The following is an 18359-nucleotide window of genomic DNA, read 5'->3' as shown; positions in this document are numbered from 1 at the left end:
TTAATGAACCCCACTGTGCAATAGTCTCTCTTGGGTGCTATAGCATGCAAACACACTTTGAAGCAAGTACTGGAAAAATTACATGTCCTTGTGCAAATCTTGCATCTTCACATACAGAATTAGGATGACAGTGTTTTAAGCTTTCTTTTCTGATGCAGACTCTGAGTCATTTTGGTCTAACTCACTAGTGCCTAAATGGGTACTATTTAGCCAGGTGGGTTTCAAGAACACCTCAGCTTTAGGAAGCAACATTACTCATTCAGTAGGTGATATTATCTTGGCCTCCTCAGAGACATTCCCCTTCTATAGTGCTAGGGTCCTCTACCATTGTTTATGAGCTGATTATGAAGTCAATGCCACTTAGTTATCTGTGACCATCAAGTTTGAAACTATGGAACATACATCTGAAAGAACCCAAGATTATGACAAACTCCATCTCTGTTCAGGTCCCAAATTTTTTATTGTGTGTTTTGCCAATTATCAGGCCTAGCATAAAGGACACAGCTAGCATAAAGACAAACCAATAATCAAATTGTATTTGATACAAAAGGGTCAGTACATGGGTGAGTGCCAGGGATACAAACAAGTCAGATTATACATAATCAACATCAATCCCACTGATCCCAACAACAACACTGCATGACCAACAATGGGTGGAATAAACGGTGAAATGCAGAAGGGATGGGAAACAACCAAATGAACAAACCAAACACATAAGACCAAGGAAGACACATACTGAATCTCTACACAGCCCACATTTACAAAAGCCAGACCTGACTGGAGCCCAGTCCCAGGGAGGCAGGAGAGCCTTCCCCAACAGGAAACTCTGCACAGGACATCCGCCACAGACACTGCCCCCGCCTGCAATGGTCCCAGCTTTTATCCCCAAGTGGGACACCTGACCCTTGTTTATTTAATGCAGACACCTGGGGCTCATTTACCCAATGGCTCTCCCTGCCAGGCCGGAGCACCCTGGAGGGAAGCCTAAAGACAAACTCACCCCCCTTTGTGAAGGGCTGTGGGAATCACCCAGATGTCAACCTTAATTTGGGGCTTGGGGTTGAAACCCCAGCATTTCAATCGTGATGACACTAAGACACAAAACAGTGCACAAATTAAAGCACTGTGCTGCACACAGAGTACTCCATCAAGGGAAAAGACCAGGAAAGAGCATTACACGTGACAGACATTAATCATGCCACTTAATGCATTACTGAAAGATACTAGGACTATTTCTGTATTTTAACATAGCTGGACAAACCAAGCTTCCTCTTGTCTAATTCCCACCTTGTATGGATGCAGGCTCTCAAGCATGAAAGGAGAAAAATGTCCCTATAGATTGTACTGGCATCTGATGCAAAACAGAGCATGCTGCTATCTGTAGCATGTACAAGCCAGGCATAGCCACAAGGTTAAGGGCAGACAAGTCAGCTTGACACACACAAGCCTTGAGCTGAACCCATACATTCCACAGGGCATGAGGGGGCATGTGGCTGCTAAGCTACAAGCATCTTCACTCTGGCCATGTGAACAAATGTTTGGCATGCTTCATCCTGCTCCCACACCAACAGTCCACCAGGTAGGACAGACCTACCCTAAACCACTAGGGACAGATGTGTTGTAAAATCCTGTGCAGAACAGAATAGTTTAATCCCCCTGGGAATAAGACAAACTGCAGCCCCAACAGCCGTATCATACCAGGCAGTCAACTCTTCACCTATCTTAATCACTCCCACAAAATCTCCTTGTCTTCATAAGGCAAGTTACTCTTCATGTTCTGTCCTGAAGTCAAACACCGTTTAAGACCCAAGCCACCCCTGTGGTAGCTGGTAGGATCCAAGCATGAGAAACAGACACACTAGAAATCCGTATCAGGCCTCTCTGGAACAAGGGATTAGGAAGAGACGGACAGAAACACGCAGTGCCACCCCTACATGGGCTGGGACAGGATTGTGGAGAGCAGTAGAAGCTGAGATAGCACAAAGAAACTGAACAGGAGGTTTCAGTGGAATGAGAATCTGGGACAGCTCTAGGGATCAGCAAGGCCACCAGCCAGCACCTAGGGCGAGCACAGGGGGTGCCAAGCAGAAGCATAGTCACAGCTTCAACTGTGATAATTTCATAGACAGAAGAGCTTGGGTTTGGAGGTGGGGATTGAATTGGCTCAATATCAGGCATTCATTTCCGTTTCTAGACCATCACTCAGGGCTGGATTCTGCAGCAGCACCACAAAAAGCACCCTGTGGATCCATCTGGGCTTTTTTTTTTTAATGAATGCTACACACCTGCAAATACCAGATATTTTCCAGAGGAACCAATGAATTTAGCTGCCCCTTCATAACTGCATCTGCACCCAGAAAAGGAGAGAAGGGCTTGGCACCCCCATTCAGTACAACTGCTATACAGAACTAGATGCTTTGGCACAAGGCACAAAGTCGAGAGCAACGATTGTTCCTCCCTCTCCCTGTGAATTAATCACATTCCTAGGGGACTGGGCTGCTGGCAGAAAGTAACCACTGCCTGGGACAGAAAACAACTCTTCCATCACACTGTCCTCTGTAAAGCAACAACCTGGAGGGACTGTGGAAGAAAACGGCAGGGGACAACAGCACAATCAAGCACCTTACGAAGACATCAAACAGAAAACTGTCAGTTGCTTGCACTGTACAGTATTTTTATGTATACGGTACCAAAATGCCACCACCTACAGAGTTGGGGGTTTGCACATTCCAGGCGCCAAGATGCTCACATATTGTAAACAGCAGTGCCAAAGTAGGGGCTTTCTCCTAGAGGTTCTCAAAGAAAAGGGGATCCCTGTCTGGTAAATGGTAAGAAATCAAATTGTGGGCCATATGAATGACAAATTCTATCCAGAAGTAAGAATCAAAATAACATGATGTACTGTTAAGAAGCAGTGCTAAAAAGTTTAACCTGTCTGACATCAGTGTTTGTCCCACAGAAAAAGGGATGGTGGAGTGATTGGAGAACATGGTGTCCACTCACGCCCTGGGAAGTAAAGGGGCATCCCACCATACTACTGGGGATAGTACGGGGCACCCTATGAAAGCCATCTTTCTGGTGCAGGCACCAGAACCTGCTGCAGGTGCAAGATCTGGCAGCAGCCTCCTCTCCGCTGGCTGATCTCTAAACCCAGCCCTGGCACAACAGGTATATCAGGAAACAGTGGCATGACCAGAAGGTGAATGGACTCCTGATCCACTCCCAGGTCCTTGAGAGCTTTCACAGAGACAGGACAGTTTAGGGACTGCTTAAACTTCAGGGATTAAACTGGGTTTTTTTGACCACTGTCAAAACTTGGCCTCTCCATCATAGATTTGGGTCAACACCTTTTTTTAATTCAAGATCAAAATTACAGGGTTGATCTAGAAGTAAAACTAAAAGCAAGACCCGGATGAAGAAAGTATATATCTATTCCTCTGACTCTCCTGCTAAAATTGAAGATAAAAATTATTATACACATATATAAGAAAAACAAATATATTTATTCGTAACAACCTCGGGTTATTTATATGACAATGAAGGATGCACAAGAGAATTAGGTCCTCCAAAATACAGACAAATATCTCAGCTTCTGTGAAACAGGTCATTTCTAGTGGATGACAGATGAAATTCAATTAAAGGGACAGCTTTGAAGCACTGTCTTCAGAGCTGAGTTCCTCTCTCCTGCAAATCCTTAACACAGTAGCTGGACATTTAGCTTTGTTACATGCCAAAATCTTTGTGCCTTGTAAAGAAAGACAGGGGAGAAGGAATGTTAATGGCCTCTTTTTACAGTAGCCAGTTGTCAGAGGAGGTGGGAGAAAACAAACCACATAGAAAACAATTGCCAATTTGTGGTCTTGACCATTTAAAAATGGATCCCAAAATAGTCTGCTAAATTGTTTCACCCGGAGCAAAATTACCCGTGAATACATATGCATGCACACAAAAACAGCATCTCTTGACGCAGTGCTGATGGTGACTGCAGTCAAGGAAGAAGCCTTATTGCATTCTACATTGTGAAAAGACCACAATGCAGTAATTATTCTGAAAGGTTTTCACAAAGCACAATTATTAAGCTAACATTATCCCATTATTGTTTGTTGCTATGGAGATAATATAATCAATATATTTGCTGGATTGATTTTTTTAATACTACTAGCACACTGCATAATATAGCAAGATTTAACTCAGTGCATTAACTGATTTTAGTTTATGATTGGCAAAGTCTTGAGGCAATAGATTGCAATCCATCTCATGCCTATTATTCTATCAAGACGTTTAATGTCAAAATCTCTGCTGCAAAAGTGAGTTTTCCTTGTTGAAAATGAGAAAAAGGATAACAAATTTCTCTGAAGAGAAGCAATCTTTTAAGCATGAATTTAACACTTACTCCTATTTTTCCTAAGCCAAACAAAAATTACCAGACTGATTACAGAAGTAGTAGAAAAGCAAGTTGTGTCTGAAGCATCTCAAGATGCTTATTTATTCCAGTGTGGATGTTTTGAGGCATTATCATCCTCCATGTAACATAAACTTTTCCTGCAGCAACAGGAGGCTCTGAGAAGGCGTCAGCAATTGCAGCACTGTGCCAGAGCCCACTGGATGCGAATGCAGTTCGCAGCCTTGCCACCACCTCTTTCTGTGCACACTTGGGAGTCACTCGCTCCTTGCTCCCATGCCCAGCAAAGACAGTGGACACTCGGCCATTGGTCTCAACGGGTAGTGAAGCAAAACTGTTATAGGCACTGCCATTAGTTTCCTTGCCCATAAAAGTGCAACACTCCCTTTCTCCCAGGTCTGCCTTTGCAGATTATAAACTTTTAGCAAATTAAGTGACTGCTCCTGTGTTAGGATGGTGATAAGTGTGCACAAACTTGCATCATGGATCTTCACAAGACAGTAATATAACATATTAAGAGGTGGTGTTGGGATTCTAGAAGGCTTTCTGTGAGAGAATGGCCATGTGAGCAATCCTGCATGAGACCAAGACTGATAAGAGCCTCAGCCGAGCAGGAATGTGATAAGGACATAACCCTGAATGAGGGGGGAGAAACTCGACGAGACAAACAACCCCCGGAAGGGGTTGGGACAGAAGAGGAAGTTCCACAAGGCAGGTGCCTGGCAAGGCTGATGTGGCACTTTTTATCCAATCATAAGAAGGTTTAAAGCGCGGGCTAAGTTGACTGTCCAATCTTGAGGACTTGTACTGCGTGTTACTCACGTGTGCAGGAGAACAGTATAAAAGGGCTGAATTAGTTGTAATAAATGGGCATTGCTTGATCACATTGGTTGTGTGTGTGCTCAGCTCTCCTGCAAAGAGGCTTCAGTTTTGACACTTGTTTCAGCCCATTACCTCTCCTAGGAAGAGATGGGCTTGTCATTGTGCAAAGTCTCAAAGCCTTTTAACATGTATTTGTCATAATTGTCCATAGAAGGATTTTAACAGGTTTTCCCCTCCCATATGGCCATACTGGGGTAAATTGTTTTCACCTCAGTCCCAAAGGTGATCATATTTTGCCATCATGGTTTATGCTCCGGCCAAAATTTACAAGTGAAGCATGCTAGACTTTGCGTAACTAAATAAAAGGAGTTATAGCAATGTTTGAAAGTAACAACGCCTCTTAACTCCCGTTACGCTTTTAGATGCCACAGTGTGGCTTTTACTGCCTTGGGTTAGACACCAGTATATAAACATTTTGGCCATAGAGCCTACAACTGCTTGCATACAAAGTGAAATTATTAATCATAGTAATCGCAAGAATTTCACCTTCTCCCTTCCCTAAAGGCATCAGATTGGGTGGTCTTGTCTTTCTACATGGAGTGGGCTGCAGCCCAGTAATGTAACTTTTGGACTGGCTGGAGGGGATCCATCAGGAATGATCACAGATTAAATATGTTGCCTATGCAACACATCTGGCCCTTCTGGCCCAGGGGACAAGTAATAGCATTAGGAATGCAGATTCACAACCCATCCCCTGTAAAATTGCTTCACTGCCACTAACCCAAGCAGAGCTAGGGCTGCTTTCTAAGCCACCTCTGCCCTCCTTGCTCCGCATGGCACAGATTGTTCTCTTCCATTGTATTTCTTAGTAATGCCACTTTTACCAAAACAGCTCTGAATTGCTATGTGGGCATTGCCATGGCATATAAGATAAGAACATACAGAGGGTTGCTTGCCTTCCCACCTTCTTTACTTTTACGTTATTTTATATAGGATTCTTCTGCTGGATGGGGCTTAGACAAATAGGTATGATACTCATTCAAACAGGCTGCTGTCGCATGTGCAGCCTTGAAGGACACAATCTGCTAGTTCATAAGCACAGGAAAGCATTGTTTAATACACATCACTGTTTCAAATATGAAGAAAAACTTCAGTTGTTTCAAACTGGTAACAGCATGCTGTTGACCACAATGCCTTATCATGCAACAGCCCAGAAAATCTGCAAAAATAAAAACTCGTTTAGCTGCGGTCCATCAGGGGATATCAATTTGGGTAACAAGAATGATACGATTACATTCCTAAGCAATTGGCCTCAGTAACAGACAGACAGTACCTCTGGTAAATTGGCTGCAGGCCTGATTTTACCGCACTCGTTCATACAGACTAGAGTTTACCAGCTAGACCCCCTTCATTTCTGTGCTAGAGGACTAAGATACTACTTGGCAAAACTGACGTAATCTGCATCCTGCTGCAAAGGTTGAGGTTAATCACACTTAGCTTAGTTACATTCTGTAATTGCTGTGTATCTTCTTCTAGCCAAAGATTACAGTTTTCTTTATTTTTTTAAATTAATCAAGTCATTAAAAAATAAAATTATCATTACTCCACAACACAGAGATTGAACTTTGCTGCTGGAAGTTGAGCTCACACGTAGCAGAGTCATGCAGCAGTGAGAAGCATGGCACAGAAGCATCTGTCAAGTGGGAATCCTGTCCTTACGCAGCAGGGCTTCTGGAGCTCAGCTTTGCCAGCCCAGCTGCCGCTCACCAGTACACTGCCCCAGGCTGCTACTGGAAGATATTGGGGTCCTACAGCCTCACCTGCCTGACTTTTCCAACACAGCCTTAGTGGGAACAGAAAAAGGACAGCCCTTACATAGGTCACACCATGGGGCAAAAGGCTCTCACAAATCTTCTCTACTCCCACCACAGCTAAATATAATTTAACCTGAAGCACCTTGCCCATAATTATGCAAAAAGGTGGATCTGAGATGGGGGGCTGGAGGGGAAGCCGGCACTGTGCGTTGCAGAGCTCCCTTTGCCGACGCTGCAGCAGCGCTATGCTCCGGGAGATGGGAGCTGTTCAAATGTTTTGACAGAACATGCCGATTCCTCAGGAATGTTTTTATTCTAGTCGATGTGCCAATTCTGCACAGATTTCCAGTGGAAAGCAGGCAGACAGTCTGGGTCTGCTGAAATAAAACTACTTCACCCAGAAAGAAGATAAAGTTGAATTTTCAGATTATTTTTACTCAATTTGCAATTGTATTTGTTTTAGTCAGTTTGTTGGATTGTTTTCAAATTTACCTGGAAACTCCATTTTCTAGGAAAGACAGGACAAAAGGCACCAAAACACCACAGAAAATTAAACTCAAGTAAAAGACCTCAGAGGACTTTTCAGATATAGGTTTGTAAGTAAACAGTGCACAGAGATAAACAGGGAAACCCAAAAAAACTTTACACTAAATTAACGATATCCTAACCGGAGCTGCTTAGTCTGATTCTGCAAGAGCTGAAACACCTCCATTTTTGCATTTGTGGTTGTCTTTCAAAGGCTTTCTTTTTTCCTTTTGCCTTAGGGAGTTATTTATAGGGCTATTATAATTTGAGGTCTGGTCTTCTCGTGGCAGGTCCTCCATCCAGGAAATGAAATAGCATTAGAAAATGAAATCTCGCGTTTATGAGGTCTTCGAGATGGCTCCCTGGGGCATTGGGGAAAAAAAAGGTAGTGAAAAATATAAACACAAATGCCAGTTCCACACACAAATATAACTACAAGATACTTGCACGGTCCCTAATTCTATCAGTCATGAACTATATGAGACTCTTTATTAAAATAGAGACCCCTGATATATGGTCATCAACTGTAGCTTTTTTTGCCCAAGCTCTCCCATTCCCCCCTTGTATGCGATCAAGCACCTTTTCCACCCCACCTTTGCTGCAAGGTGCTCCTGTCCAAGACTGTCCTCAGATGTGGAACACAAATGCCACTTCTGCTTCCTCTGGCTGCCTTGCCACACGCTTTTAACAACACATTATATGCTGCAGCGTATTAACCGATGAAGGTAGATTTGTTCACCCTTTTGCAAGCTGTAACCTTTGCAAAAATCATATATCAAACACACAGTACATTTCTTGCTCATACCTCTTTATACTTCTTCCCTAGGCTACCATCTAGAGCCACAAGGTGCCTTATCCTATCCAGGGCTTGCTCTTTCCTCTCAATATATAGACGTAAAACCAAATAGAGACAAATCAATGAAGATTTTCCTGTGTGTCCAAAGGGATGCTTCCTCCAAACCCTGCTCTTGCTGTGTATCTTCTTCCCTTTTCTTGAGTGGAACATAATCACCGTGTTTAAAGTCCCCCTCAGCTTCCCAGAGAATACTTAAACTCCTTAACTCATCACACGTGACTTCTTATGGCTCCTGTAGCTCAGCTTCCACTAATCCCACCTGAATCACCTCTGGCATCATGCTACCTAGGAAAAGTTAACAGCTTTACGTATGCTCAGAATTTTAAAAAGCCTTTAGATATAATGTATGGAAACTACGGAAGTGCATAAAATAGTAAAGACTAACTTGCAATTATTTTAATGGGTTTTCTTCATAGTTTATTATGAAAATATGTATTTTGGAGTATTTTTAAAGATATATATAGGTTTCAATTTCTTTTTCTCTTGCTTGTAATTTTATTTTTTCTTGTCACAGGGTGAAATAAAAATCACTAATGTTCGGTGAGCGGGTTGTTTTTTCTACTTGAATATTTAAAATTGCATCAGTGCAACTGTCCAAAGAACATTTCAATTTTCCCTCTGCCTTAATAGAAATTTTCTAAAATTCACAGAATATTTAAAAATTACAAAATGGAAATAGGAAAAAAGTTTAATAACAAAGAAACAAAAATTAAAAGTACAAGGACAACTGAAGACTGTATCATCTGTTTCACTGCACTGAGTGGTGAATTTGAAATACATGTTTTTAAAGCACACAGGTTTGTTTAGAATCGCTGTTGAAATGTTTTTTTTCTCTTTTTTCTTTAAAAAAAACCCAAACAAGCAAAAAAAACCCCACACAACCACAAAACCAATTCCAGTTATTTCTCACACCTGATTAGAATCCAACTCTGGTTGATTCTGGTTTCACATTATCATCTACACTTAGATATGTGCTGAGGGCTCTGAGGACATGGAGAATCAGAATAATTTTAAATCTTTATACCTCTCATCATGACAAGATTGGTCCTTTCTTACACTTCCATACCTTTCTAGGCAACTTGCATTTCTAGATCAAATAGCATAAATTTTTAACCAGAGTGCTCCAGAAAATAATGTTTCAGTTCTTTCAGACAAATTAAGAGAAGCTCGAGCACACAATGGCTGCTTTCCATCTGTCCCATGTCCACAGCAACTAAAGCCCCCTGGCTCTGCCCCAACATCTCTTCTGCAAACCCACTCCGCTCTTCCCAGCACTGCATCCGTTTGACTATGGGCCGTGACTAAGACCCAATTTCACACCAAGTCCCTCTTAGGGAAAGTTATAGTTCACCTCCACATCCTGCCTGGGGAGAGGAAGAACGGGAAAGAACCCAGAGGGTCATGAATCTTATAACCAGGAGGTGATGCCACCCTAGGTGCACCATAGGCACCCAGAAGACAGCACACCACGAATACCAGGGATTTAATGGCACGTGTTTGAACAGACAGTTCTCCAAAGCCTTCTAGCGCTCATTTCAATATAAAGTCTTGCAGAAACTGAGCCCAGCTAGCTACAGTGGATCAGACGCACAGCAGCTGTACCTTCCTACTCTCAGAAAGGACGGGGGACGTATCTTGCTTGTCACCCTTTCAGAATGACTTGCTGTACAGAAGGCCAGCTTCTTCTTTGAAGAGACGTGTCATCCTGTAAACATTTCTAGTGGAGCCTGGGTTAGCAGCACTTGTAAGAAAACCCTAATGAAAATAAATTGTTATGTATTTACCCATATGCTGAGGAGCATATGGCTAATGCATTTAGACACTGCTAATGAAGTTAAGACTCAGCTAAATTTGTTGGCTCATGGATAACAACTGTTCTCAACAGCCAATCTGAGCCTGCTATAATTTTAGCATTACAACTGATACCTGGCCATTATTATTATACACACTGATCTGGCATAGAAGAACTGGTTTTCTGAATATGGATTTCTTCACATAGCAATGAGAAGGTGAGCAGCATATGACACCACTAAACTCCAGATTTACAGGTAATGTGAGCAAGTTACATCTTCATTTAAAACAACAGAGACTGCTCTCATTCATTGCAGCACTGAGTCTATTGTTTGCTTTGTTAATTTCAAGGACTAAAAGATTTTATTTAGTACAATCCCTCTTTCTCCAGGCCAGTGCCACACTGATGTGACTACAGCGAAAACTGAACGGAAGACAATCACACCTAAGAAATATTCCTGCTTTTTTAAGTCCATGTGCAGAAGCCCATTAAGTTTACTACAACAGCTACAGGAGTCCTCCTATTCAATCATATCACTATTGCACTGCTCTTCAAGGTGAGGGTCCCCACTTGTTGGGGGAATCATACTCTTTGTATATGATAACAGGGACCCTGGAGTCCGAGGTAAAGTACAGTTTAACTGATTACACTCTGTCTATCTGTATGCTACTACCATTGCAACTATACATTATCTTCATTCTCTTAACCTAAATACTGTGCAGCACGGCTGTCTTGTGGTTCACTGTTGCTACATGTCATGCCAGAGCTGGCTTTAATTTAGCAGTACACGCTGCTTAAAGAGCAGGCTACATAGCAAATTCCAGAGGGTTACATGATGAACATGCAAATGTAGTCTCCAAAAGACAGAACATGTGGCAAATCTACCCTACCCATTGTGGCGAGCCAGGTGACATTTTAATGATGCAGAACTCTGCTCTGATGGATCTTGGGCAATCATTTGTCAGATGTCACCAAAAACCCACCAAAGAACAATGGTTTTGATCAAGGATGGAATGGAACAGAGAAGTGTCCTTCAGCACTGTGATCTTGGGGACCCACCTTACTCAGACACCTTCATTTATAGACCAGAGCTCAAGCCTGGCATTAATCCACAGCCCCACTTGCTCTGTGATTATTGCCAAATCCTTTAATCTCTCTCCAGCCTTCAAGTGGCCCAGTCCATTAAAACCAGCAGCGATAGCAGCCTCCCCAAATCTACCAGAGAAAGTCCCCAGAGAAGCTGCTCGATGTGTTTCACCATAACCTGATGAAAAAAGCACACTGATCTATTTCAGAACACCATTTATGTAATTTTGCAGATGGGTAAAAAGAGGCTCAAAGTGAAATAAGAGATTTGCTTACTACAAAAACAAAGCTTTGCCCCACTCAAACTTGCCCAAATTGACACTGGGAGTCTGGGGAAAGCCAGGAGCATGATTGGAGAGTCTCTCTTCTTACTTGCTGTGCTGCTACGGAGAACGTCATCCCTTTTTCACTTAACAGGTAAAGCCCTTTATGCACAGCTAGCAAATGACTCGACCATTGCCCTTCACCTCGTTCAGTGCTTAATAAAGCAAGAATAAAGTATGACAAAAGGAACCACCAAAATGTTGCTTAAAGAATACGAAAACTATGATGTTGCCCATCAGTGAAGTCTGCATCTATTCTTAGAGGCAACCGCTGAGGTCTAGAGGAAACACTCTCCCAGCCTTGGCACAGCAAATAGATGTGAAGGTAGAAGCCACAGAGTCACCATGCTATACCCTGGAATACGAAAGGGAGTCCTGTTTCTTCCCTCAAAGGAAAAACAATATAGTCCAAAAGAGCAAAAGCATCTGTTATGACTACTACCACCTTCACCGCTTGGGTCACCATTATTCACCCACAAAGCAGCAATAACTCATCCCCACTTTTCTGTCATGTAAAACCTGCCAGTTGCTTTTTGTATCCTAATACTGTCTCTAGCTTCCATGACCATTATTTAAAGCTGACATTACATTCAGGGATACCTTGCAAACACAGCTATTGGAAACACTGAGTGCAAAGAAGCTGAGAACATCGTGCCTCTACAGAAGGATTTCTGAGGCGGATGCACTGCTCCCCACAGAAGCAGGCTCACCCTGCTGAGATCCCACAAGCTCAGGGAGAAGCTGGCATGAGCCACAGCACAGCTCTGCCCGATGCTGTTCCAAGAAACCAGAGGTCCAGATCTTGCTGAAGGTTGCAAATAGCATAGTCAAGTAGAAGACAGCTAATTGCGATGTTTTGATTTCCTGCATTAGGTTCCCACAAACAGATACTGCACTGACTTTGTCAGGGTATCTGACAACGCTAACGTGTGATCAAAGGAGGTAGCACAGCATACCAGCTGAAACCAGGAAAATACACGTATTTGAAGGGGAGAGAGACTGGCTTTATAGATGTATGAATATACACATAAAAACATGTCTAACCCCAGGTTTTCTGTCATGTTTCAGACTGTGAAATGGCTAGGTTTAGATCTGCACCACATGTATTCATGTCACATGAAATGCATGCATGCACAGGCCTCCCGATCAAGGTGGGTTTCTGAGGACGTAAGAGAAGACCTGAGGGACCCCATGAAGTCTGTCTGGGCAGTCAGCTGCCTACAGTGGATACACACAGCCAAGTGGGGGAGAGAAAGCCAGGCTGGTGAGTGATGCCACGGCTGGCCTGTCTGGTTCGACACAGACAGCTATCAAGTGGCAAAACACACACTCACTATCCCATTCCTCTCGTTTATCTGCACAAAGCAACACAAAACCATGCACAGGCTTTTACTGTCAGTGTAAGCCATATTATTCTTGTAATTAATTCCAGGTCTACAGCCTGAGAGCTTCTCTTTTTCCCTTTCCCTTTTCCCCCCTCTTTGCTCCCCTCACCATTTGCCTCACTCCAACCTTGTTTGGGTTTACATGCTGCGTCATTAAATTCCAGAACAGTAAACGCTGCAGCCTCTCTCTCTAAGCACTGACACACTGCTTTCTAGGCTGCAAATTAGACATGGGGTTAATTCCATTCCTTCAAGGACTCTGCCTTTTATTTTTCTTTACATCCAACTCTAAGGATGCTTTTGGCAGATGCATAGTGGAAAGAGATCATGTTTGCTCTGTGCTTCCTCCCTGCACTTCCCCCTTCTCCACTCCCACCCATCAGCCATAAAACAACACAGCCCAGGCAGATCTCAAACTGAAAGCAAGACAAAGCACCCACACAGCCCGCACTTCCATTCAGCAGAAATGGGCCGCCCTGGGGTAGTCCAGGATCTACAAGTAGGCCAGACAGAAATAAACAGAGTAAACAAAGGGTATCCTGTCCAAGCAGAGAGGGGCTAAAGAGAGTGATGTCTTTCATTAAAATGCAAGGCAGGGATACAAGTACACAGCCAGTCAAAAGCATCATTTGAGCTTGCTAGGAGTAACAGGAGGAAAGCAACACATGATCGTGCCATTATACAAACCCAAAGCACATCACCCAACTGTATGCAGGGCGCAGCTGCATATCCCGCCTACCAAGGACCAAAACAAGGCAGCCAGCCACACACCTACCACCACCCCAAAACACCAGACGCCAGCCCCAAGGCTGCAGCAGCACAGCGCTGCTCTCCAGAAGGCTGAGTAGGGAAGAGTGTACACAGGTACAGTACCAGGCGACCAGAGCCACGCAAATGTCAGAGCCAATGACATTTAGAAACGCCGTAGCTGCCTTTTTAGAAAGGGGAGGGGAAATGGGGAGAAAAGCACAGCACAGCCATAGCAACAGGTCAAGTGTTTGCCATGGTTCTTTGGGAAGAAAGGTAATGTGGCACATGTGCTTTCTCAGTTTTCCGAGCATTTGTCACGTAATAAAGTCATTAGCCTGGGAATTACTAGGAGAGTTTTGTTTAGTTTTTCTGCAACCTGCTGCTCCAAAGCCCATGCAAATCCATGTGTTAAAGTCCACGCTGTGTAAAACCTTGTGTCTCCCATTACATGGCTATCGCAAACAAACCTCACATTTTTCCACAGACTGGCAGGAAAAATGCAGTACGTGGAGAGGTGGGGGAACAGTCAGGAGTTTCTAGCAAAACAGCAGTCTGTCTGCTCAGTTATTGGTAAAACTGAACGTGCTGCTTTTTTTAAACAGCCTAATCATATTTACTATTACATCAGACTTATCCACCACAAATTGTTCTCATGCAATGGAAGAATTTTTAATCTAATATCTTGGACTCAGATAATTTCCCAGCTGCAGAACTGCAATAATTTCCTATCTTCCTATTTTTGAGATAAGCTGATTAACTTGGATATGTTTTAGTTTCAGGGTGCGATTATCTCCCTTTATTGTGCTTGAGAGAGAAGGGGTGACTTACAGTAAAATAACTTTGTTTTCCCCAAGTCAGCTCTTAAAGTCTGCTTCTCTGTGATGGAGATAGGTCTTTCCTGTTGCATTTCCCTTAGCCCCTTAACTTTCAGCACTTCCTCTTCCTCTCACAGCAACACTGTATTAACAGCAACTTCTATTTTACTCAGAGAAAATACACTGTTTGAGAAATCCTCAAATTAACTCTTAAAAAAATCTCATGCAGAAACATTTTCTTGTTTAAAATACATCTGAAGTTTATTACAAACCTCACAAACCAGCACTATTGGTCAAATCCTGCTTATGTTGTTCATTTGTTTTTTGCTGCTATTGAAGAAGAATAGCAGCAAAAAAAGGATAAGGCCTGATGCACTGTTCACATATACAGTGGAACAAAACAGGAACCTCCATTCACTTCAGTAGAACTGATTTACACCCAATTAAGGGGGAAGACAAGCAAATCCTTGAATGTATGCCATTACAAATTGAAAAATACTGTTTATTCCCACAATTTTGTTGAGAGTTTTTGATATTTAATGTTCTTTCTTAAATCCCCAGGTCCTAGATTCACTTGATTATGTTAAAGGGACTCTCTCTCCTCCTTTATTTTTTCCTTAAGTTTCTAGCAATCATATTCTAGGAGGAAAGCCTGAAACCATGAGATGAGGACACTTTTTAGACTGGAAGGCTGTGCATGTTGAAGTGTTTTGAATTACCTTTCTTTTCTAGATCTCACTGTTGTGCAGGACTTTTCAACCTGTGTTGATTTGCAGACCAAATTCAATACTGAAAACTTATGAATTACACATATGCAGATTTCCATGCAGCACATATCAATTCATTCCTCTCAGTCACCATTCATGAATTCCTCTGAAATAAACGTTCATAGATTAAAAGCTGCTAGTCTGATGATTTAGTGGGAGTGTGGCTTGGGCATTTTCCCTGCAAAGCATTGGCAATACCAAGAAGGAGCTGGCCTATTTAAAAGTGAGACTCTCTAAAATGCCAGATCAGTGAAAAAGACCCAGTTGCATAAACGTGCGAGTGCAAGAACTTCTTAACATTGTAGATGTAGCAACAGAACAAATCAACATTTTGCTGTTTCCTATTAAAAAAAGTAACCCCAGCCCCCAACAAACTGCTGCTCATGCACAGCTGTGCCCCTAGTAGCTAAGCCCCTAAAACCATCCCCATCCCAAGGAAGGTGACAGACAACCTCTGGTTCTCCCCTGTTGGGGAAGGGAAAGTGGAAACTGTCCTCTACTGACTACAGTGAGAGCACTTGTGTCCCTGAAAACGCTCTCATAGAGAACAGCCTGCAGTATAAAAGCAGCCCTCCTATTACCAGCGCGTTGCTATGGGCACTATTTCTAAGAAAGCAGCCACAGGAGCAAATTCAGAAAACATGGCAAAATATATGAGGGAAGAAAGAAAAATTACAAAGAGCCTGGACTCATCCCTGCCTGTTCCTACAGGTAGCAATAGGACTGTAGAGAAGATGGACAGTGAAATGTCGTAGTGCTGGACATATAGGCTGGTAGAGCTTGTGGCTTTGCATCACTCAACTGCGTTTCAAAACCCTGTCTGAAATAATTATTTCTTGGTACTCCAAGATATAATTTCTCAGCTACCTTTATTTTTTTTCCTAAAAGTTAGTAAAATCAAGTTTATCTTTTCTTCATTAGCCTGCTTTAAGTGAATTTAATGAATACAATTCTGGTAATGAAATTTGCCTTACAGATCACAGATAACAGTTTGCACAAAAACATCTGCTCGTACACTGGTTTAGGGCAAACCTTTCTACAACATATCAAAATAACTTAGTTTCTAGACACCTTTTCCTACAGCAAGCGTTAGCAGGTGACTAATGATAAATGGATTTTGTCACCAAAGAGCTACAGAACGAGTAGCTTCATACCATCCAGCTGAACTGAAACCAGAAGAGTGAGGGTGAACTGGTCTGTATTCCACATCCCCAGCATCCCCTGTATGTTAAAGTTGCCCTATCAATTCCAGTTCAAATTAATCAAGAGTGGATCAAGTCTACCTTTTATGCTATTTTCTAAATGAAATCAGATGTACATGTAAAATTGGTGTTTAAATGGTTTTTGCCTAATAATGAGACAGATATTGACAGAATAATCACCATGAAGACCAAGGTAAGCGGCACTATATTCTCATTAATAATTCAAATCTTAGCATTGATATTGATGACCATGCACTTAAAAAGAGGAAACTGGGCAGCAGCTGGAGTTAGCCCAGATTTCCTAAAAAGCTGTTGGACTGAAACAGACACACACTAGAGAGATTTTACTGTAAGATTCAACCAGAGAAATGGCAGCTTCTCATTATTAAGAGATCTTGGACCCTCAGAAGCATTGCTGAAATTGAGCAAGGTAAAAAACACAGCATTAGTAGACTAATGAAAGGGAATGGGTGAGAAAAATAAGGGAACAAAATCCAGAGACAGAATCTCAATATTTCTTCCTCCCCCCTCCCAGTCCCAATATTAGGGGCACAGAACAACATCATGCACTGGTACCTAATTCCAGTTACTGCTTAGGAGCAAGCAACGTTACAAGCTTTAAAATAAATGTGTACAATCAGCAAAAGTACAAACAAACAGAAAGGTCGTAGGAGCCAAAACCACTTAGAACAAACCAGTTGGGGCTAGTTAACATAATCTGCTCTATTCACATAACTAAGTTTGTTTCACTGAGGGCATGAACTTTCTTGGAAAAGCTCAAGTAATTAACTGCAGGAGCTTACACATTTTCTTTCCCTCAAGTTTATTTTACCCTGAAATTAGAGCTGCTTGCACACAACTGCTTCTACCAACTCACTCAAAAAGCTGAGTTTTGCTTGTTCTTTCTGGAGGAAGATGCTTGAAGAGACGGTACCCTTGAAGCATAGGATCCCCTTCAATTCCTCCTACCTTCTTGTCCACTCTTCCCACCATTTTCAATAAATACAAAAGAAAATCATATCTTACCTCACGGAAAAAGAGCAGGTTTCCAATGAAAGGAAGAGGTGGAGGGTGTCGGATCCCTACTTTGTTTAGTTTGGAGAAAGCAGATGTGGAGTACCTGGAAAAAATAAGGTAGTAAGTTAGTTTTGGATCTCATCATGATACAACTTACTATAGTAATTATTTCAGATTACTGCCCTGGATTCAGAGGGAGAAGATGCTTTCTGTGTTGGCCAAACAGAACTGTCAATGTGGTGACACTGCTCAGCAGCATCTCAGGTCACAGAAATAAACGCAATGCACTGGTGCTTCAGAAAGGGCAAAAGAAGGGACTCAAACACAGGCCTGCAAATTGAGCAGTAGAGAGCTGCTCCTCTTCCTACAGAGGGTCTTGGAAGTTAGACATGACTCTCCAAAGCTACATGAGGTTACGAACAAGATCAAAACAGGGATTCAGTGTTTGACTACTGTGGCATAGCTGGGAAAGGAACAAGACAGATCTTCAGACTATTATTTTCTTCTTCCATCACTGCTACCTATACAGATCACAGAATTCAAGCTAGTCTCAGTTGTGCATGAGCCAAGACACTGTCAGTATGTTCAAGTCAAGCCTAATATTTGGGCCAGATATGCTAATTAAGTGATTTTACAGCTGCCAGTCAGCAAATTAAACAAATATAAAAAAATACAGGGAAACAAAACCCAGACTGAAAAGCTTCATGCATCTCTCGTTTCAAATGAAACTGTGGTATGTTGTCAGAGACAATACTAGAGAACAAGAAAAAGAACAACCAAACCCCAAAGTCTTCCCCCCCCCC

The 18359-nt window shown here is 42.4% G+C and overlaps 1 protein-coding gene across 1 annotated transcript in view; it reads right to left on the bottom strand.

Moving 5' to 3' along the window:
* The window catches only part of TBXAS1 (thromboxane A synthase 1), a 231656-nt gene that overhangs the window by 160702 nt on the left and 52595 nt on the right, over nucleotides 1-18359 (bottom strand). Inside the window, exon 2 of the mRNA XM_026840998.1 lies at nucleotides 17566-17659. Within this exon, the coding sequence (XP_026696799.1) occupies nucleotides 17566-17659 (94 nt within the window). The remainder of the gene's footprint in view (nucleotides 1-17565; nucleotides 17660-18359) is intronic.

This window comes from Athene cunicularia, assembly GCF_003259725.1.
Source record: "Athene cunicularia isolate RWA chromosome 1 unlocalized genomic scaffold, athCun1 chr1_part2, whole genome shotgun sequence".
Classification (NCBI taxonomy): domain Eukaryota; kingdom Metazoa; phylum Chordata; class Aves; order Strigiformes; family Strigidae; genus Athene; species Athene cunicularia.
The sequence above is the reverse complement of the archived record's forward strand: the minus strand, read 5'-3'. Positions and strand labels throughout refer to the sequence as shown.